This window comes from Pelophylax lessonae (genome assembly GCF_965119305.1).
Source record: "Pelophylax lessonae genome assembly, chromosome: 7".
Classification (NCBI taxonomy): domain Eukaryota; kingdom Metazoa; phylum Chordata; class Amphibia; order Anura; family Ranidae; genus Pelophylax; species Pelophylax lessonae.
This window is the reverse complement of record NC_138774.1, coordinates 53,960,692-53,982,990: the sequence shown is the minus strand read 5'-3', so window position 1 is coordinate 53,982,990 and position 22,299 is coordinate 53,960,692. Positions and strand designations below refer to the sequence as shown.

Below are 22,299 nucleotides of genomic sequence, written 5' to 3'. Positions count from 1 at the left end.
TGTGTAGTGAACACCGGAGTCCTGGCTCTGGTTATGGAGTCCTGGCTCTGGTTGTGTAGTGAACACTGCAGTCCTGGCTCTGGTCGTGTAGTGAACACTGGAGTCCTGGCTCTGGTCGTGTAATGAACACCGGAGTCCTGGCTCTGGTTATGTAGTGAACACTGGAGTCCTGGCTCTGGTTGTGAAGTGAACACTGGAGTCCTGGCTCTGGTTATGTAGTGAACACCGGAGTCCTGGCTCTGGTTGTGTAGTGAACACTGGAGTCCTGGCTCTGGTCGTGTAATGAACACCGGAGTCCTGGCTCTGGTTGTGAAGTGAACACTGGAGTCCTGGCTTTGGTTGTGAAGTGAACACCGGAGTCCTGGCTCTGGTTGTGAAGTGAACACTGGAGTCCTGGCTCTGGTTGTGTAATGAACACCGGAGTCCTGGCTCTGGTTGTGAAGTGAACACTGGAGTCCTGGCTCTGATTGTGTAGTGAACACCGGAGTCCTGGCTCTGATTATGGAGTGAACACCGGAGTCCTGGCTCTGGTCGTGTAGTGAACACTGGAGTCCTGGCTTTGGTTGTGAAGTGAACACCGGAGTCCTGGCTCTGGTTGTGTAATGAACACCGGAGTCCTGGCTCTGGTTGTGAAGTGAACACTGGAGTCCTGGCTCTGATTGTGTAGTGAACACCGGAGTCCTGGCTCTGATTATGGAGTGAACACCGGAGTCCTGGCTCTGGTCGTGTAGTGAACACTGGAGTCCTGGCTCTGATTATGGAGTGAACACTGGAGTCCTGGCTCTGGTTATGTAATGAACACCGGAGTCCTGGCTCTGGTTATGTAGTGAACACCGGAGTCCTGGCTCTGGTTATGGAAGTGAACACTGGAGTCCTGGCTCTGGTTATGGAAGTGAACACCGGAGTCCTGGCTCTGGTTATGGAAGTGAACACTGGAGTCCTGGCTCTGGTTATGGAAGTGAACACTGGAGTCCTGGCTCTGGTTATGGAAGTGAACACCGGAGTCCTGGCTCTGGTTATGTAGTGAACACCGGAGTCCTGGCTCTGGTTATGTAGTGAACACTGGAGTCCTTGCTCTGGTTGTGTAGTGAACACTGGAGTCCTGGCTCTGGTTATGGAAGTGAACACTGGAGTCCTGGCTCTGGTTATGGAAGTGAACACCGGAGTCCTGGCTCTGGTTGTGTAGTGAACACCGGAGTCCTGGCTCTGATTGTGTAGTGAACACCGGAGTCCTGGCTCTGGTTATGGAGTCCTTGCTTTGGTCGTGTAGTGAACACTGGAGTCCTTGCTCTGGTTATAGAGTGAACACTGGAGTCCTGGCTTCTCCATAGAACTCCTCATTACTTAGCATAGCTGACCACTAGAGGCCTCTGCTGAGGTGTTACCGTGACAACGCATCCCTGGCCAGCCCTGTCTATCAGCGCAGCTCCGCCCCCGGCACACATCGTGACGTGGACACGTGACTCATCCCCCCCCTCTCTCTCTCGCTCTCCCAGCCCACGCCCGCTTAGTCACACACACTGGCAGCGAAGGGAGGCGGGTGCGGCACGCGCCGGCTTCTAAAGCCACACCCGAGACCCGCCCTTATTGGCCTCCGCTTCCGAGAGCCGACCAATGCGGACGGGCGGTAGGCGCGGCTTGTGGGAGGCAAGAGCTGGTGGAGAGTAATCAGAGCCGCATTCGCTTACAGCTGTGCGGTGTGATCGGCCGTGCTGCTAGAGCTCTTCGCGAAGGGGGTGGGATGCTTCCCTGTGATTGGCCGCTGACCGTCTCTCGGAGGAGTCTGATTGGCTGCTGAGCAGCTGGGGCAGGTAAGATGCGTGGGTAGGAGGGAGGGTAATGGCGGACGATGGCTGAGTGATCTCCGTGTCCGGAGAGAGTCCGGGGTGCCGGAGATAGGTGACCGCTGAGGGTCCCAGCATGGGGGAGGAGTTGTAGTTGTAGTAGTGGGGGCCATAGAGGTCACCAGACACTATACAATCTGATCGGACGATCTTCTATAGATGAGATATGAAGTGTGAGGACCGAACTGATATCAATGTACTGAGAGCTTCTCAGATCACTGAGATCGGTCACAGATTGTATAGTGTATGACCAGCTTGTGCTATACAATCCGATTGTATGATCTACATTGGATCTACTGACCGTTCACTGTACAATCTGTATGATCTCTGTCATATCTACCAGCCATACACTATGCAATCTGATTGTATGATCTCTGTTAGATCTGACCACTCACTCTGCAATCCGATTGTATGATCTCTATTATATCTACTTACCATAAACTGCAATCCGATTGTATGATCTCCATTAGATCTGACCATTCACTGTACAATCCGCTTGTATGATCTCTATTATATCTACTTACCATGATCTATGCAATCCGATTGTATGCTCTCTGTTAGATCTCTCCATTCACTGTACAATCTGATTGTATGATCTCCGTTAGATCTACAGACCATTTCCTGTCCATTTCAATCCTATGATCTCCATTTGCTCTACTGATTATACACTCAGCAATCCGATTGTATGATCCATTAGATCTGACCATTCACTGTACAATCTGATGGTATGAACTCTGTTAGATCCACAGACCATTTACTGTGCTATTAAAATTTATGGTCTCTATTAGATCTACAGACCATACACTGTACAATCTGATTGTATGATCTGAGTTGGATGTGTGGAGATCGGTGATATGGGAAGAATACGATGTGATCAGAAATATAGAAGAAAAGATACAAAGTATAAATGTGACTGGAAGTTCTCCCATTGGTCGGATGTCCGGTGTGATCACCAATCAGGAGGCAGATATCATCCTCTCCCCGCCCAGGGGAGGTTCTGAGCTCCTCCATGGGGATGGGGGGTCATTCAATACTCCTTCCCTGAGATCTGAGCAGAGAAGCTGGACACTCACCTTACAATCCCCTTAGGGGGGGGGGGGGGGCACTCACCTTACAATCTCCTTAGGGGGGGGCACTCACCTTACAATCTCCTTAGGGAGGGGGACACTCACCTTACAATCTCCTTAGGGGGGGCACTTGCCTTACAATCTCCTTAGGGGGGGCACTCACCTTACAATCTCCTTAGGGGGGGGCACTCACCTTACAATCTCCTTAGGGGGGGGCACTTGCCTTACAATCTCCTTAGGGGGGGGCACTTGCCTTACAATCTCCTTAGGGGGGGGCACTTGCCTTACAATCTCCTTAGGGGGGGGCACTTGCCTTACAATCTCCTTAAGGGGGGGCACTCGCCTTACAATCTCCTTAAGGGGGGGCACTCGCCTTACAATCTCCTTAGGGGGGGGGCTCTCGCCTTACAATCTCCTTATGGGGGGGCTCTCGCCTTACAATCTCCTTAGGGGGGGGCTCTCGCCTTACAATCTCCTTATGGGGGGGCTCTCGCCTTACAATCTCCTTATGGGGGGGGCACTCGCCTTACAATCTCAGGGGGGGGCACTCGCCTTACAATCTCAGGGGGGGGCACTCGCCTTACAATCTCCTTAGGGGGGGCACTTGCCTTACAATCTCCTTAGGAGGGGGGCACTTGCCTTACAATCTCCTTAGGGGGGGGCACTCGCCTTATAATCTCCTTAGGGGGGGGCACTCGCCTTACAATCTCAGGAGGGGGCACTCGCCTTACAATTTCCTTAGGGGGGGGCACTTGCCTTACAATCTCCTTGGGGGGGGGGGGGACACTCGCCCTTACAATCTCCTTGGAGGGGGCACTCGCCCTTACAATCTCCTTAGGGGAGGGCACTCGCCCTTACAATCTTCTTGGAGGGGGCACTCGCCCTTACAATCTCCTTGGAGGGGGCACTCAACTTCTAATCATCCACATGCGATGTCTGTGCAATGCCATTTCAGCCATACAAACTGTAAGGCTGAAATCACATTCGCACCAAAGTGATGCAGGATCCTTTTTTGTGTCGCACTGGAATCGGATCACATGGGTGGTCACATCTATGCAATCCGATTCCTGCATCATTTCACAGTTTGCACTGCGATCTGCGACCAATCAGGGGGTGTCACTGCCGCATGGCATCCGCGACTTCTCCCCGCGGATACAGAATGACTTCTGTCAGCAATCAGCACAGAGAGCCTGTGTTCTTCCTATTTAGGATCCCAAGTCCCTGCCATGATCCCATAACCCGCCCCCCCCCCCAGTTAGAAAACACCACCTAGGGACACTTTTAACCCTTTGATTGCCTCTGTGTTAACCCCTTCCCTGCCAGTGTCATTAGTACAGTAACAGTGCATTATTTTAACACTGATTACTGTAGTGTCACTGGTCCCTCCCCCAAAAAATGTCAGTTAGGGGTCCGATCTGTGCGCTGCAATGCCGCAGTCCCGCAAAAAATCGATGACTGCCGCCATTACTAGTAAAAAAAAAAAATGGTATAAAGATTGTAGCATGTAAGGTGACCCCTAAACTACCCATACACTATACAATCTGATTGTACAATCTCCTTTTAGGTCTGCCATCAACTATAATATAAGGATGTGCAATTTGATAGGCATTGATTAGATTGGATACATTTATTCCTCTATATTGCAACGTTTTGGTACATTAGGGTGTACTGGGGTTGTACAACCAGATTGTAATGTGTATGGCTACCAAAACGATGTCCTATGAAGACACAGCCTCCTGTCCCCATAGAAATGAATGGGACTCTGGTAGGGGAATACACGTAACCCCTGTGCTGGGATAACACAGAGCTCACAGTGATTGGACCTCTTACCTTCATATGCTGGTCTGTGTCCCCATGATGGAGATTGATGGGACTTGTCCTGGTGACTACTGTAAAGTGTTCACCTTTTTCAGAAAAAATAAACACCCCTCCCCCCTCCCTGGTCCCCGCTGTACTTCCCTCCATGGGTGATGAGCTGTCAGTGCCCAGAATTCTCCATGGATTTGAAACCCGAGCTCTTCTATCTGTAGGGCTTCCAGGAGAGATCAGAGCCATTCTGATTGGTCGGCGCAGACACAGATCACTCTGATCTGTCCCAGAAGCCCTACAGATGGAAGAGCGCAGATTTCAAATCCCGGGACCGCCACAGCAGAAGTATGGGCACTGACCACTCATCGACTACAGCGGGGGATGGGGGAGTCAACCACATGCTTTTAGACCCCATTCACACTAGCGCGACTTGTCAGGCGACTTGGTCGCCTGACAAGTCGCCTGCCATTGATTAGCACAGGACCCGTTCTAATAGGAGTGACACAAGTCGCTCCGACTTAGAAAAAGTGTCCTGTACTACTTTGGGGCGACCTGGAGGCGACCTGCATTGACTTCAATTATATGAAGTCCGTGCATGTCGCGCCGAGGTCGCGGTGCAAGCTGTGCACCGCGACTTCACAGGTCGCCCCAGCAAGTAGTGTCGCCCCTGTGTGAATGGGGTCTTAACGCTCTGCAAGTGTGAACTATAGAGACACTTATTTATTTATTTATTTTTTTCTTTGGCAAAACAGATTCTTCCATCCATGTTCCACGGTGCGGATTAACCAATCTCCCGCCATGGCTATACCAAAGAGCCTGCTTCTGATTGGATGCCGCCACTGTTTGGCGAATGGTTTTACACCTTTTTAGTTGAGAGATTTTGGGCACAATTCACACACTGAGCACATTTCTTCTGGTCCATAAGAAACTGGCCAAAATCTGGTCAGTGTTTGGCCAACTTTACACATTTCCAGCAATATAAATTGACGGGTTCTAACCCTTCCTTACTCTAGTCAAGAAAAAATGTAGGATGTTATTTGGGGGTCACCAGACCACTTTTTGGCCTAGAGACACATTTAATTCATATTTTAGGACTTAATGGGTGGCTCTGTTACTTGAAAGTCACCAGACCAAGTTTTGGCTTTAGGAAGTGATTAGGGGGCTCTTTTATTTGAAAGCCACCAGACCACGTTTTAGCTTTTAGATACAACTTGGTTTTTGGACGGCTATTTCCTTTGAAAGCCTTCTAACCAAGTTCTGGCTTTAGATACATTTTAGGATAATATTAGGGGGCTCTTTTCTTCGACAGCCAACAGACCCAAGTTTTGGCTTTAGGTACATTGCATGTAGTTGTTTGGGGGGGGCTCTTTTAAACCCACCACACCCAAGTTTTGGCTTTAGGTACATTGCATGTAGTTGTTTGGGGGGGGGGGGGCCTCTTTTAAACCCACCACACCCAAGTTTTGGCTTTAGATGCACTTTCTATTTTGTATTTTAGGATATTATTAGGGGGCTCTTTAAGCCACCAGACCAGGTTTTAGCTTTTAGATACAACTTAGGCTCCTTTCGCACGGCCGCTCCGCTGCTTAAGTCCGCTGCGGGACTCTTTTTTTTTTTTTCCACGGAGTGGATGACATTTGTGTCATCCGCTCCGTGCGCCCGCATATCATCCCATCCGTTTGCGGATGATATGCGGACATAATGTAAGTATATGGCACTGCGGATGTCAGCGGATGACACCGCTTGACATCCAATTTTCCTTCCTTTCCGTTTTTTACACGGAAGGAAAAATGGGGTTCTGTTCCATTCATAAAAACGGAACAGAACTGACAGGAGGAAAATCGGGTGTCAGCGGATGGTATTCCGCTGACACCCGCAGTGCCATTCACTTACATTATGTCTGCAAATCATCCGCAAACGGATGGGATGATTTGCGGACACACGGAGCGGCCGTGTGAAAGGAGCCTTAGGCTTCTTTCACACGGTCCGCCTCCGCAGGCGGATCCGTGTTGCTCAGCGGGGATCGATCCGCGATCCCCGCTGAGCCGGGCGGATGACAGCTCCGTCTCCGCTTGCAGAGCGGAGAGGGAGGTGTCTCAGCACCCGCTGCCCTCTATGGGGGATCGGATGAGAGTGGACCGCCTGTCCGCTCTCATCCGATCCGATACTATTACTGAACGGATGGAAAAATAGGGTTTCCATCCGTCCAGATTTCAGCACAGGATCGGATGCGGATGGCAGCGGGTGTCAGCGGAGGTGACCTCCGCTGACATCCGCTGCCCCATAGAGCTGCATGGAGGATCCGATCAGATCCGCCTAAAAAACTGACAGGCGGATCTGATCGGATCGCCCGTGTGAAAGAGCCCTTAGGAGGTTTTTCGATGGCTCTTTTCTTTGAAAGCCTTCTAACCAAGTTCTGGCTTTAGATACATTTTAGGATATTAGATGGCTCTTTTCTTTGAAAGCCACCAGACCCAAGTTTTGGCTTTAGATACATGGTAAGTAGTTGTTGTGGGGGCTCTTTGTCTTTGAAGCCCACCAGACCCAAGTTTTGGCCTTAGATACATGGTAGGTAGTTGTTGGGGGGGGGAGGGGGTCTCTTTTTCTTTGAAGCCCACCAGACCCAAGGTGTGGCTTTAGATGCACTTTTATTTTTTTTATATTAGGACATTAAGGGGCTCTTTTACTTGAAAGCCACCAGATTGAGTCTTAGCTTTAGATACATTTTAGGTAGTTGTTGTTAGGTGGCTATTTTCTTTGACCGCTATTGGACCCACATTTTACTTTTTTTTTTTTTTTTTAGATGCATTTTTTTCATTTATATTTTAGGGCTTATTGGGTGGCTTTGTTACCCTAAAGCAGGGGTCTTCAAACTACGGCCCTCCAGTTGTTCAGGAACTCCAATTCCCATCATGCCTAGTCATGTCTGTGAATGTCAGAGTTTTACAATGCCTCATGGGATGTGTAGTTCCACAAGAGCTGGAGGGCCGTAGTTTGAAGACCCCTGCCCTAAAGCCACCAGACCAAATTTTTGGCTTTAGATAGATTTTAGGAAGTGGTTAGGGGACTCTTTTCTTTGAAATCCACCAGACTCAAGTTTTGGCTTTAGATGCATTTTAATTCACATTTTAGGAAGTTATTAGGTGGCTGTCTTCTTTGAAAGCCCCCAGACCAAGCTCTGGCTTTAGATACACTTGAATCTACATTATAGGATGTAATTAGGTGGCTTTTCTAATTGAAAGTCACCACGCCAAGTTAGAAATCGGTAACGAGCGACAAAAACAAGTCCTCAGTAGGCTTCTCTTGTGTAATACATTTTTGTAGAAGCTTCGAAGCTGGTCGATGAGTCACCGGGGGGTCTTACACGGAAGCTGTAACACTGATTACTGGAGGAAAAATAGGACGCCTGCCTTAGATTGAACCGTTCATCATGAGTGTGGATTGGAGTAGCTGTTGTCTGTGTGTGTGAGCCGTGTACGTCTTCCGTCCCCTCATATCATGGCTTGTGACACCAACAGGACACACTTCTCCGTCTTCATGGTCAACTCTTCTATGTTCAGTGGATGATCTTTAGGACTGGTGGGTCAGTGGTAGAGGTGAGTGGTAGTCTCTTGTATAGAGAGAGGTTTGATCATTCTAGATAGGCTAAGGAAATCTGACTTCTAATCTAGATCTATAGCCAGGGAACGCTCGGTGTGACGGTGAAGGAAGACTTGTGCAATACAGTGTGTAGAATCCGAGGTCAGCCGGGGATATCAGATACAGGTTATACAAGTCCAGAGCCACTCGGAGATACACGTGTAGGATGGGGCATACATGAAATATGAAGAAAAGTGAATATCGCAAAGCGTAATAAAATCCATAATGATAGTTTAAAATGTGTGATTGTGCCTATGGCAGACCCTTATGCCCCGTACACACGTGCAGATTATCTGAAGACTTTTGTCTTCAGATTTACCTTTTCTATGTAGTGCAAGGGCCTGCCGGATTGCATACAAATTGAAAGTGTTTAGGTTTGACCTCATATTATATGGTTTTGGTAAGTCTGCAGACAAAAGTCTTCAGATAATCTGCACGTGTGTACGGGGCATTAGAACATCACAAGCCATGTACTAACCATTCATAGACTAACTGATATGATAGTTTCCCAGTACATAGATATGATAGATATTTGTTGTCCAACTGATCACCGATTCCCTATGTTGATCTTTCACTTCAACTCGCTTTTTATTGCATGGCAGATATAATAGCAATAATAATAATAATAACAGTTTGTAATTCTGATTGTTAGAATTTTATTATGACTGATTATTGTTAGTATTCACTTTACTATTTTTATTAACAATACTAATAAAAATTGTCATTTTATTGGTAGTAATAATTGATTTACTATTAGGATGATTATTATTAGTACGTTATTTTCTCTTATGATTATTATTAGTATTTTATAATACTACTAATCATTGTTCTAATAATATATTAATACTAATAATTATTATTAATTCTGCCATATAATGAAAAACAAGTTGAAGCAAAAGATCAACATAGGGATGTCCCACAGATGACTATCATATCAATATTTTGTGATTATTTTTACTATTGAAATGTTGTTATAATTTCGATTGTTAATAACTAATGTTATAATAACTAATAATCGTTATAAGAATAATAGGATGTTATTATTCTTATGACAATTATTAGTTATTAATAATCTAAATTTATAACAACATTACAATAATAAAAATAATCGCAATATAGTGATATGATAGTTATCTGCTGGTCATCCTTGTGTTGATCTTTTGCATAATAATAAAAATAATATTATGATGATATTATTTCTGCCATAGGGCTCTTTCACACGGGCAATTCGATCAGATCCGCCTGTCAGCCGGGGAATCCTCCATGCAGCTCTATGGGGCAGCGGGTGTCAGCGGAGACACCTCCGCTGACACCCGCTGCCATCCGCATCCGATCCTGTGCTTGAAATCTGGACGGATGGAAACCCTATTTTTCCATCCGTTCAGTAATCGGATCGGATCTGATGAGAGCGGACAAGCGGTCCGCTCTCATCCGATCCCCCATAGAGGGCAGCGGGGGCTGAGACACCTCCCTCTCCGCACTGCAAGCGGAGACGGAGCTGTCATCCGCCCGCTCAGCGGGGATCGCGGATTGAACCCCGCTGAGCAACACGGATCCGCCTGCGGAGCGGACCGTGTGAAAGAGGCCTTACAGTGAAAAGATCAACATAGGGATGGCAACTAGGGATGATCGAACTTTTGAAAAGTTCGGTTCGACCAGAACACCCGAATTTTCCAAAAGTTCGGATTCCAGAACCCCATTGAAATCAATGGGACCCGAACTTCTGGAATCAAAAAAACACCATTTTGAATCCCTAAAACCCAATAAATGACCCTAAAAAGTGCCTAGGGTTCTGTTTCATGCCCCAGGGACTATGAAACGGGCAAAAAAAAGTTCTTAAAAATTGTCGTTTTTGATATATAATGTATACCCCTAACCCAGAATCTGCATAGTGGGGTCACCCTGACATGGCAGAGTTCGGTCACTCTGACATTGCAGAGTCAGTTCACCCTGAACTACACTACGGTCATCCTGACATGGCAGAGTCAGGTCATCCTAAACTACACTACGGTCACCCTGACATGGCAGTGTCAATTCACCCTGAACTACACTACGGTCACCCTGACATGGCAGTGTCAGTTCACCCTGAACTACACTACGGTCATCCTGACATGGCAGAGTCAGGTCATCCTGACATGGTAGAGTCAGGTCATCCTAAACTACACTACGGTCACCCTGACACTTAAAGCTATCCCTACAAAAACTAGATGTTTGAATCTAACTATAGTGGTATATAGTACCCTAACTACACTGCATATCCCTTTCCTTACACTAATAATTGCAAAATGACACTGGAGCAACACAAATGCTTCCACTCTCTTCCACAGCCCCTGTATTACAGTGCTAGAGTTTTGGCGGGGCTATGTTAAATACTGGGGGGCGTATTCACTCCTCATTGGGCTCTGGCCCCCGTAGTCACTCCAATCACATTTTACTGATGTTTCTGGGCCAATCATGGGCTTTTAAAGCCCATTTCCTGTCCCATTGCATTTTGGGCGGTTCTGGTGGTCGAATTCCGAATTTTTACCGCAAAAAGTTCGGAATTCGGCCGAATTTCGAACACCCAATGTTCGGGTCGAACCGATGGTCGACCCGAACTGTTCGATCATCCTTAATGGCAACCAGATGACTATCCTATCAGTATAATGTGATTTTTATATACTATGGCAATGTTATAATTTAGATTATTATTAATAATAATAATAATAACTAATAAGTCATACGAATAATAATACATTATTATTATTATTATTATTATTTCTGCCATACAATGAAAAGCAAGTTGAAGCAAAAGAGCAACATTAGGGATAGGGATGGCCAACAGATGACTATCATATCAGTATAATGTTATTATCTTGATTATCATTAATATAAATCATAATAATCCATCATTATAAGAGTAATAACAATATTAATAAAAATAATATTTTTGCAAAATGGAAACCTTATCAGGAGCCAGCACACAGAATAGACTGTGAATGAGGGAGGGATGGATGGATGGATGGAGTGTGCTTTGCATTGTTTTATGCTCCCTGGTGCCCTCATTCCTGTGGAATCTGGGTCCTAGAGAAGCTCCGGCGTGCTCTGATCTATTCCCCCAATAGACATAGGTTGTAGGGAAATTGCAGATTGGGGACCCGGGTGACGGAAGCATTTCAGGTTGGGGATTTGCAGGGGATGCAGAGAAGTTAATCTCGTCCTGCCTATATTTTGCTTTGTGATTTCTGAATGGCCCCCGATATTCCTGGTGATTGGTGTTGGTCTGTGCGAATGCTTTGGCATTGCGGCAGTGAGCGAGCGATCTGCTCCCAATCATTTCTATCAGTCCTGTAAGATATTTATTATTTGTATAGCACTGACCATTTATTTCCGGCACTTTACATATAGTTCATTCACATTAGTTCCTGCCCTCCCAAGGAGCTTACAATCTAAGGCCAGTATTTCCCATCCACACACATACTAGGGCCAATTTAGAGAGGAGCCAGCTAATCTACCAGCATGTTTTTGAGTGGAAGTTCTACCCCCCCCCCCCCCTCCATCCCTGCAATCTTTTTGGACACATCGCAGGTTCCAGAAGTTTGCCCGACCATTCAGGAGGCGCAGTGAGCATCCAGCTGCAAGCTGTGCCCACAATTGTAATGGCAGTGCCAGGGAGAGAATTGATTGTTCCGGAGGCCACATCGCTGGATCCTGGGACAGGTGAGTGTTTAATGTCAGCAGATCCACTTTTTGTAGCTGCTGACACTTTTAATAAACACAAAAACTGACTGGAGCTCCGCTCTAACTGTCCAGTTGGGCCCCTTTCACACTTGTACGACCTGAAAGTCGCATGACTTGAAGCAATGTCTGTGTAATATTGAGGTCTATGAACCTCGAGTCGCATCAAAGTGGGACCAACATATTGCATGGACTACCTTGAGTTGAAGGTGCAAAGATATGAACGGTACTCATTGGAAATCATGGGGTACGACTTGGTATGCAACTTTGCAGTCCTAAGTCGCAGGACAAGTCGCACAAATGTGAAAGGGGCCTTATAGGGTGGCAAGCGGATTAAAGTGCAGCAAGTCGTGGTGCACAATGCATGCACTGGTTGCTGTGGCATTCCTTTTGAATGTCCCAAACGGAATACACCTGTGCTGCAACGCAGAGCAAAGCCGCACCATAAACAATGTGCACTGTGATTGGCTCATTCACACCGAGTGTATTGTGTTTCCACACTGCATGCATTTCAGTACATTACAGTACCATTTATTTTTGAATTGCACCGCAACTCCCCCTCCAAATGTACTAAAAAAAAATTTCACCTTGTGATCTGGCCTGAAAGTCTGTTGTTTTTCAAAAGAACAAGCTCTCCCGCAGATGTAGCAGTTACAGGGATGGGACGAACCATTCAACACTGACAGGGGTGCTTACAATGATCACCTCTTTATTTATGTAAAACCACCATATGTTTACTGCTGCAGGGCGGCCGCTCTGTGCCAGATCACTTACTTTAATACATGATCTGACCCTTCAAGGTCTAGGGCTGCGCTGTCAGCTCGTTCCCACTGTGATCACACACCGCGGGAGCCCAGCAGACTCTGCCCGCTGGCACCCATCGATTACACAACACACTGGCAGACTGACATCTGCCTATGTAAAAAAGGCAGATCGCCGTTCTGTCAGAAGGGAAGGCATGGATCCTGCTTTTCTGCAAAGCGGGGACACAGATCCATGCCTTCCCCTAGTCAAAGCACCTCCTACACAGTGAGTAAGCACAACCTAAGTACACAGTTAACCCTTTGATCGCCCCTGATAACCCCTTCCCAGTCAGTGTCATTAGTACAGTGACAGTGCATTTTTTTTTTTAGCACTGATCACTATTATAGTGTCAGTGTCCGATTCGTCCGCCGCAGTATCGCAGTCCCACTATGTCACTGATCGCCGCTATTACTAGTAAATAAATGAATTAAAATATCCCGTAGTTTGTAGACACTGTAACTTTTGTGCAAACCAATCAATATATGCATATTGGGGACGATTTTTTATCATATTGGCCTAAATTTATGAAGAAATTTGACTTTTTTTTTTCCTTGGCTGTGTTTTTATAGCAAAAAGTAAAAAATAGTGTGGTGTTTTTTTTTTTTTTTTGTTTAAAGCGCAAAAAATAAACTGCAGAGGTGATCAAATACCACCAAAAGAAAGCTCCATTTGTGGGGGGGGGAACGGACGTTTTATTTGGGTACAGTCTCACACGACCGCGCAAGGGGGGGGGGTAAATCTTCCAGAGGTCAAGTAGTTAAAGTATTAGCTGGAGTTTGGCTTCAATTTGTTGATATATTTTAGTATGTGTGTATGAATGTGAATTAGGGACCTTGGACTGTAAGCTTCTTGAGGGCAGGGACTGATGTGAATGTATAGTATATGTAAAGCGCTGCATAAAATGATGGCACTATAGAAGTAGAGTACCTGTTATAAAATAAATATATAAATCTGCTAGTACATCTAACGCTCCCCTCACCCAAGACTGACAATGCTGCTCTCCAAAGATGCCCCCTGTGCTCCTTCATCCAGAGTGTGGGCACAATAACACAGGAGAGGTGTTACTGGCAAGATCACCAGGTGAAAACCAAGGATGAAAAAAGCCTAAAATAAAAATAATTCAGCCACCACAGCCATTGATTGATAAGCTTTTTAATACAATACATTTTTGGTTTGGATCTAATATGGCTTTAGGCCTCTTTCACACAGGGGATGCGCCTGGCGGACTCCGTTTTTTCTCAGTGGGGATCGATCCACCGATCCCTACTGAGCAGGCAGATGACAGCTGTCTCCGCTTACTTTGCAGAGACGGAGCTGTCAGATCCCTGCTCTCCTCTATGGGAGATCAGATAACAGACCGCCTCTCCGTTTTTTCATCTGATCCCATCCGATCCTCCCAATGGATGTAAAATAGGGTTTCCATCCGTCCGGATTTCACGGACAGGATCGGATCGGAGAGCAGCGGGTGTCAGAGGACATGTCACCGCTGACATCCGCTGCTCTATAGAGGTACATGGAGCATCTGATCCGGTCTGCCTGAAAAACTGACAGGCAGATAGAAAAGCCTGTATGAAAGGGCCCTTAGGTGTTGGTAGTTTGGTTAAATATTAGGGTGAGGGTCAGGATTTTTTAAGTGGACTTTTCTCCTGAATAAACCTACTTCCAAGGGAGTGCAGCTACGCCTCTTCTCACCAGTAGCTCTCCTAATGCAGATTGCCTAGGACTAAGGCCTGATTCATACCTATGCATGTTGCTTTTGAGCGTTTCTGCAGTGCATTTTGCTGTGTTTTTTTTTTCTTGGCCAATTTGTTGTTGGGCAGATTAAATAGTGTGAAACACAATACATGCTTTTCTGCAGCGTCCCCATTGAAGTCTACTCAACCAAAGTAAGCTGCGTTTTTTTGCTTTTATAAAAGTCCCTGCTCCCTTCCAAAAAATGCAGAGGCACAAAATATGCATTGATGTGATCGTGTTCCATAGGAACCCATGTTAAAAATGTACTGCAATTCTACAAAAAGCATGGAAAAAAAATGCATTGGTGTGAATGGAGCCTAAGGCCCCTTTCACACAGGCAGACCATTCAGATCCACCTGTCCGTTTTTTCTGGTGGATCTGAACGGTCCCCCCCATGCATTCCTATGGGGCATCGGATGGCAGCGGAGACATGTCCCCTGACATCCGATCCGTCAAATCTGGACGGATATTTTCCATCCATCCAGCGGATGGGATCAGATGAGAACGGACTGACGGTCCGTTCCCATCCGATTCCCCCATAGAGATGCATGGGGAACTGACAGCTGTGTCTCCGCACACAGCGCGGAGGCACAGCTGTGCTCCTGCTGCTCAGTGGGGGATCGGCGGCTCGATCCCCCGCTGAGAAAAACGGAATCCGTCCAACAGACGGATAGTGTGAAAGGGGCCTAGGGGCTCTTTCACACGGTCCGCCTCTGTAGGTGGATCCGTGCTGCTCAGCAGGGAATCGATACACAGATCCCCACTGAGCAGGCAGGTGACAGCTCCCTCTCTGCTCTGTGTGCGGAGAGGGAGATGTCAGAGCCCCATGCATCTCTATGGGGGAATCAGATGGGAATGGACCGCCTGTCATCTCTCATCTGATCCGATCCCCCTGGACAGATGGAAAATAGGGTTTCCATCCGTCCGGATTTCACGGACAGGATCAGATGCGGGTGTCAGCGGGTGTCTGTTTACATCCACTGCCCCATAGGGATGCATGGGGGATCCGATCAGATCCGCCTAAAAAACTGACAGGTGGATCTGATCGGATCGCTCGTGTGAAAGGGGCCTAAAGGTGAAGTGTATGGACTTTTGGGTGGAGATTTACTACAATTGGAGCACTCTGAAGCTGGTTGGTTAGTATGCAGAGCTGCACCAGATTCTAACTTCAGCTTGTTCAAATAAGCTTTGACAATAAGCCCCTGTTCACACCAATGCGATTTGACAGATCAAAATCACATGACAAGTCGCACCACATTTGTGGTAATGGAATCGTTCAAATCGCAGCAAGTTTAAAAAAAGTTCCTGCATTCCTTTTCTGCAATTTCTTTGCAACTTGCAGGGACTTCTGTTAAATGAAATCGCACTGGTGTGAACCGCCCTGGTTAAACCTGGAAGCTGGTTACTATGCAAAGCTGCACCAGTTTTAGTAAATCTCCACCTTGTTGCCTAGACTTGAATTAGACAGCGATCGTGTCTGTGAAGATGTGATTGGTAATAGAGGTATCACTTTCATATGGTTGGAGGAGGTGATAATTTTTTGTTAGCCACGGTCCTGTATTTTCTTTCTTTGTTACTCATCATACAGAAAATGAAAGCATTTTTACCATGTCAACCATGAGTCACTTTACGAGACATACACAAGAGCAGTGCATAGAGTGCAGCTCTTCCTTTTTCTGCTCCATGTTAGCACTGAGCGTTGACTCCATCACAAATTGCGATGGATTATTCGAATATAAAATGGTGTTCATATGTTTCTTTTAAACCAGCCTTTCTCAACCTTTTCAACACAGAGGAACCCTTAAAATAACTCTCTGGTCCCAGGGAACCCCCTGTTAAAAATGACTATATCTACATCTCATGATATATTAGTGTGATGGTCAGTGAGAAGAATGAATGTTCTTACGTTTATGGCGATTGGGAAGAATTACCGCCCTAACAGATGGCTAAAGAGATCAGTGGTGTCAGTGGGAACTTAGGCAGAAATTTTACATTACCTAAGAAACCCCTAGCTACTACTAGAGCAGGGATCTCCAAACTTTCTAAACCGAGGGACCCATTACTGGTGTCGGGTGGAAGGGCCAGTGCCCCATTACTGGTGTCGGGTGGAAGGGCCAGTGCCCCATTACTGGTGTCGGGTGGAAGGGCCAGTGCCCCATTACTGGTGTCGGGTGGAAGGGCCAGTGCCCCATTACTGGTGTCGGGTGGAAGGGCCAGTGCCCCATTACTGGTGTCGGGTGGAAGGGCCAGTGCCCCATTACTGGTGTCGGGTGGAAGGGCCAGTGCCCCATTACTGGTGTCGGGTGGAAGGGCCAGTGCCCCATTACTGGTGTCGGGTGGAAGGGCCAGTGCCCCATTACTGGTGTCGGGTGGAAGGGCCAGTGCCCCATTACTGGTGTCGGGTGGAAGGGCCAGTGCCCCATTACTGGTGTCGGGTGGAAGGGCCAGTGCCCCATTACTGGTGTCGGGTGGAAGGGCCAGTGCCCCATTACTGGTGTCGGGTGGAAGGGCCAGTGCCCCATTACTGGTGTCGGGTGGAAGGGCCAGTGCCCCATTACTGGTGTCGGGTGGAAGGGCTAGTGCCCCATTACTGGTGTCGGGTGGAAGGGCCAGTGCCCCATTACTGGTGTCGGGTGGAAGGGCCAGTGCCCCATTACTGGTGTCGGGTGGAAGGGCCAGTGCCCCATTACTGGTGTCGGGTGGAAGGGCCAGTGCCCCATTACTGGTGTCTGGTGGAAGGGCCAGTGCCCCATTACTGGTGTCTGGTGGAAGGGCCAGTGCCCCATTACTGGTGTCTGGTGGAAGGGCCAGTGCCCCATTACTGGTGTCGGGTGGAAGGGCCAGTGCCCCATTACTGGTGTCGGGTGGAAGGGCCAGTGCCCCATTACTGGTGTCGGGTGGAAGGGCCAGTGCCCCATTACTGGTGTCGGGTGGAAGGGCCAGTGCCCCATTACTGGTGTCGGGTGGAAGGGCCAGTGCCCCATTACTGGTGTCGGGTGGAAGGGCCAGTGCCCCATTACTGGTGTCGGGTGGAAGGGCCAGTGCCCCATTACTGGTGTCGGGTGGAAGGGCCAGTGCCCCATTACTGGTGTCTGGTGGAAGGGCCAGTGCCCCATTACTGGTGTCTGGTGGAAGGGCCAGTGCCCCATTACTGGTGTCTGGTGGAAGGGCCAGTGCCCCATTACTGGTGTCTGGTGGAAGGGCTAGTGCCCGGATAAAGCCAAGCAAAGGGCTGCAGTTTGGAGACCATTGTTGTAGAAGAACCCTGGTTGAGAAACCCCGGTTTAAATGCTACTAATACTTTTTTTTTTTTTTTCTAAATGCTTTCTTGATTCAGAGCTAAGACTTATCACAGTTTGTCTTATTTTTGCAGACCCATGTTGGCCAAAGGAATCAAACGTAAATACTCGGAGGTGGAATTCCTGCATTCCTTTTCTGCAATTTCTTTGCAACTTGCAGGGACTTCTGTTAAATGAAATCGCACTGGTGTGAACCGCCCTGGTTAGACCTGGAAGCTGGTTACTATGCAAAGCTGCACCAGTTTTAGTAAATCTCCCCCTTGTTGCCTAGACTTGAATTAGACAGCGATCGTGTCTGTGAAGATGTGATTGGTAATAGAGGTATCACTTTCATATGATTAGAGGAGGTGATCGTTTTTTGTTAGCCACGGTCCTGTATTTTCTTTCTTTGTTACTCATCATACAGAAAATGAAAGCATTTTTACCATGTCAACCATGAGTCACTTTACGAGACATACACAAGAGCAGTGCATAGAGTGTAGCCTTTGCCTTTTCTGCTCTGTGTTAGCACAGAGCATTGACTCCATCACAAATTGCGATGGATTATTCGAATATAAAATGGTGTTCATATGTTTCTTTTAAACCAGCCTTTCTCAACCTTTTCAACACAGAGGAACCCTTAAAATAACTTTCTGGTCCCAGGGAACCCCCTGTTAAAAATGACTATATCTACATCTCATGATACATTAGTGTGATGGTCAGTGAGAAGAATGAATGTTCTTACGTTTATGGCGATTGGGAAGAATTACCGCCCTAACAGATGGCTAAAGAGATCAGTGGTGTCAGTGGGAACTTAGGCAGAAATTTTACATTACCTAAGAAACCCCTAGCTACTACTAGAGCAGGGATCTCCAAACTTTCTAAACCGAGGGACCCATTACTGGTGTCGGGTAGAAGGGCCAGTGCCCCATTACTGGTGTCGGGTGGAAGGGCCAGTGCCCCATTACTGGTGTCGGGTAGAAGGGCCAGTGCCCCATTACTGGTGTCGGGTAGAAGGGCCAGTGCCCCATTACTGGTGTCGGGTAGAAGGGCCAGTGCCCCATTACTGGTGTCGGGTGGAAGGGCCAGTGCCCCATTACTGGTGTCGGGTGGAAGGGCCAGTGCCCCATTACTGGTGTCGGGTGGAAGGGCCAGTGCCCCATTACTGGTGTCGGGTGGAAGGGCCAGTGCCCCATTACTGGTGTCGGGTGGAAGGGCCAGTGCCCCATTACTGGTGTCGGGTGGAAGGGCCAGTGCCCCATTACTGGTGTCGGGTGGAAGGGCCAGTGCCCCATTACTGGTGTCGGGTGGAAGGGCCAGTGCCCCATTACTGGTGTCGGGTGGAAGGGCCAGTGCCCCATTACTGGTGTCGGGTGGAAGGGCCAGTGCCCCATTACTGGTGTCGGGTGGAAGGGCCAGTGCCCCATTACTGGTGTCGGGTGGAAGGGCCAGTGCCCCATTACTGGTGTCGGGTGGAAGGGCCAGTGCCCCATTACTGGTGTCGGGTGGAAGGACCAGTGCCCCATTACTGGTGTCGGGTGGAAGGGCCAGTGCCCCATTACTGGTGTCGGGTGGAAGGGCCAGTGCCCCATTACTGGTGTCGGGTGGAAGGGCCAGTGCCCCATTACTGGTGTCGGGTGGAAGGGCCAGTGCCCCATTACTGGTGTCTGGTGGAAGGGCTAGTGCCCGGATAAAGCCAAGCAAAGGGCTGCAGTTTGGAGACCATTGTTGTAGAAGAACCCTGGTTGAGAAACCCCGGTTTAAATGCTACTAATACTTTTTTTTTTTTTTTTCTAAATGCTTTCTTGATTCAGAGCTAAGACTTATCACAGTTTGTCTTATTTTTGCAGACCCATGTTGGCCAAAGGAATCAAACGTAAATACTCGGAGGTGGAAGGGGAGATGGGCAGCGGCCTGGAACCAGAAATGCCTGGGCGATACCAGAGCTCGTTGCCTGCAGTGCAGTCTCGCTGTTTAATGAACATATCTCTACTGAAGCTCCGTCGCAGCCTGCACCACGTGGAACCCAACCTGAGACATCTTGTACTGGTGGCCAACACCCTACGTCGCCTTCAGGATAATATGCAGGCAGAATCGAGCACTCTAGTAGGGTGGAAACCCATGGAAGACAACTCTAGAAAAGACTCTACTTCGGTGGTCAGCGAGAGCAAAAATTCATCTTCGGATATTCCAGGAGATGATGCTTTGATTTCCAGCATGGATGCTTCTTTGTACTCCTCTATTTCCACCATACTTGAGGATTTAAATAATTTTGAGGGGCTGAGCTGCTCCCCCCTGCCTCAGACAGAAGACGAACAACTCTGCTCTCCTAAGGACTCCATTAGAGATGGGAGTCGAGAGGAATCTGGGAAGTTGACACCTTCCTCCTCCTTTTTAGGTTCCTCTACCTACCTTCTTGGTGAAAACCTAGAGGACATTTTTGAAGACATTGACACATCTATGTATGACAGTGATCCTTGGGCCAGTAGCAATCTTTTAAACTTTAAAACATTTTCTACCATCAGTGAGACTGGGGAGAAATCCTTGTCAGATGGACAAGATTCCATGCTGGAGCTTAGTGACTTGGACTATCTGATGGATGTTCTGGTGGGAACTCAGAACTGCTGATGATCTCAGTAGAACGTTTGAAGGACTCAAATTGTATCTTGTAACAAGACACTATTGTAAATAACAGACTTTTTAATTTATTTTGAGCAGATGAACTTAACGGTTTTCATTGGGGTGGGAAAGAGGGGCATTAATGTCCACAGTAAGACCCCGTTCAGACAGGGGCGACACGACTTGGTGGGTCGACCTGCTGTGCACCGCGACCTCGGCGCGACTTGTACGGACTTCATATAATTGAAGTCAATGCAAGTCGCTCCGAGGTCGCCCCAAAGTAGTACAGGACCCTTTTTCTAAGTCGGAGCGACTTGTGTCACTCCTATTAGAACGGGTCCTGTACTATTCAATGGCGAGCGAACCAACGCGACTTGTCAGACCAAGTCGCCTGACAAGTCGCGCAAGTGTGAATGGACCCTAATTGTCGCAGAGAATCCAAAAAAAGTGTATGTGCAGAACACAAGTTGAGTTTTATATTACTATTGGCCAAGATCTAATGAGTTTTAAATGTAGCTACAATTTTTAAATATAAAAACTTAAGCAGGTTAACCATATAATTTCTCACTTTTTTAAGACTTTCACAAAATTTCTGTACCAGTGTTTTTTTTTTTTTTTTTTTTTTGGAATTTACAAAATTCTTTAAGTGGAGTTCCACCCATTTTCGTAACTTTAGATGTATGTAATCCCCTTTAAAACGACTTTTACCAATGGAAACTTTTTTTTTTTTTTTTTTTGCTAGTAAATACCTTATTTTCTCGTTTATTCCTCCTCTCCTCACTTCCGGGTCCGATCAGCGATGACGTCATTCGGCGATTTGCATTGTGTGCTGGGATGTATTCCATGCTAGAAATCTCGCAGTATTACCCAGGAGCTGAGCTGTACTGAGCCGTGACCTGCCCCGCCTCCGCCCCGCCTCCTCTCAGTGAGTTGTACTGTATGCATTGTATTTAGCCCGTGCTCTGCCCCGCCTCCGCCCCGCCTCCTCTCAGTGAGTTGTACTGTATGCATTGTATTCAGCCCGTGCTCTGCCCCGCCTCCGCCCCGCCTCCTCTCAGTGAGTTGTACTGTATGCATTGTATTCAGCCCGTGCTCTGCCCCGCCTCCGCCCCGCCTCCTCTCAGTGAGTTGTACTGTATGCATTGTATTCAGCCCGTGCTCTGCCCCGCCTCCTCTCAGTGAGCGAGGACTGAAAGCATTATATCCTCACTGAGAGGAGGCGGGGCAGAGCACGGGCTGAATACAATGCATACAGTACAACTCACTGAGAGGAGGCTGGACAGGTCACGGCTCAGTACAGCTCAGCTCCTGGGTAATACTGCGAGATTTCTAGCATCGAATGACGTAATCGCCGATCGGACCCGAAAGTGAGGAGAGGAGGAATAAACGAGAAAATAAGGTATTTACTAGCAAAAAAAGGTAAAAGTCGTTTTAAAGGGGATTACATACATCTATGTAATCCAACGTATTAAAAATGGGTGGAACTCCGCTTTAATGTGAAGAACACAAACTGAACTACATCAATTTTGGCCAAGATCTAATGAGTTAAAAGTAGCTACAATTTTTAAATATCCAGTGTAAAAAAAAAAAAAAAAAAACAGTTTAACAATACCTTTTTTTTTTTTTTCACTTTTTAAGCCTTTTTCATAAAATTTCTGCACCAGGTAAATTATTTTTTTTATAAATTCCGATTACAACACAGTTTGTAGACCGCCGTCTTTTAAATGAAACCACAAGAGGAAGCCAAGACCGTTTACCCCTTCATATATATACAATGTATATAAAAGG

The 22,299-nt window shown here is 47.3% G+C and overlaps 1 protein-coding gene across 4 annotated transcripts; it reads left to right on the top strand.

The window, feature by feature from the left end:
- The first annotated feature begins 1,533 nt into the window (after window positions 1–1,533).
- LOC309559562 (SERTA domain-containing protein 1-like) lies at window positions 1,534–20,660 on the top strand. Of its 4 annotated transcripts, none has more exons than XR_014225472.1 (2): window positions 1,534–1,811; window positions 17,988–18,033. XR_014225472.1 is itself a non-coding variant. In XM_082262868.1 (2 exons), the coding sequence occupies exon 2, from the start codon at window positions 19,747–19,749 to the stop codon at window positions 20,518–20,520; it is 774 nt and encodes a 257-aa protein (XP_082118994.1). In that variant the 5' UTR covers window positions 1,634–1,811; window positions 19,743–19,746; the 3' UTR covers window positions 20,521–20,660. The 4 variants fall into 4 exon arrangements, 2 of the variants coding, with proteins under 2 accessions (XP_082118994.1, XP_082118995.1); XM_082262868.1 differs by lacking the exon at window positions 17,988–18,033 and adding an exon at window positions 19,743–20,660 and having other exon boundaries at window positions 1,634–1,811; XR_014225473.1 differs by lacking the exon at window positions 1,534–1,811 and adding an exon at window positions 8,210–8,316 and having other exon boundaries at window positions 17,988–18,031.
- The last annotated feature ends 1,639 nt before the right edge of the window (window positions 20,661–22,299 follow it).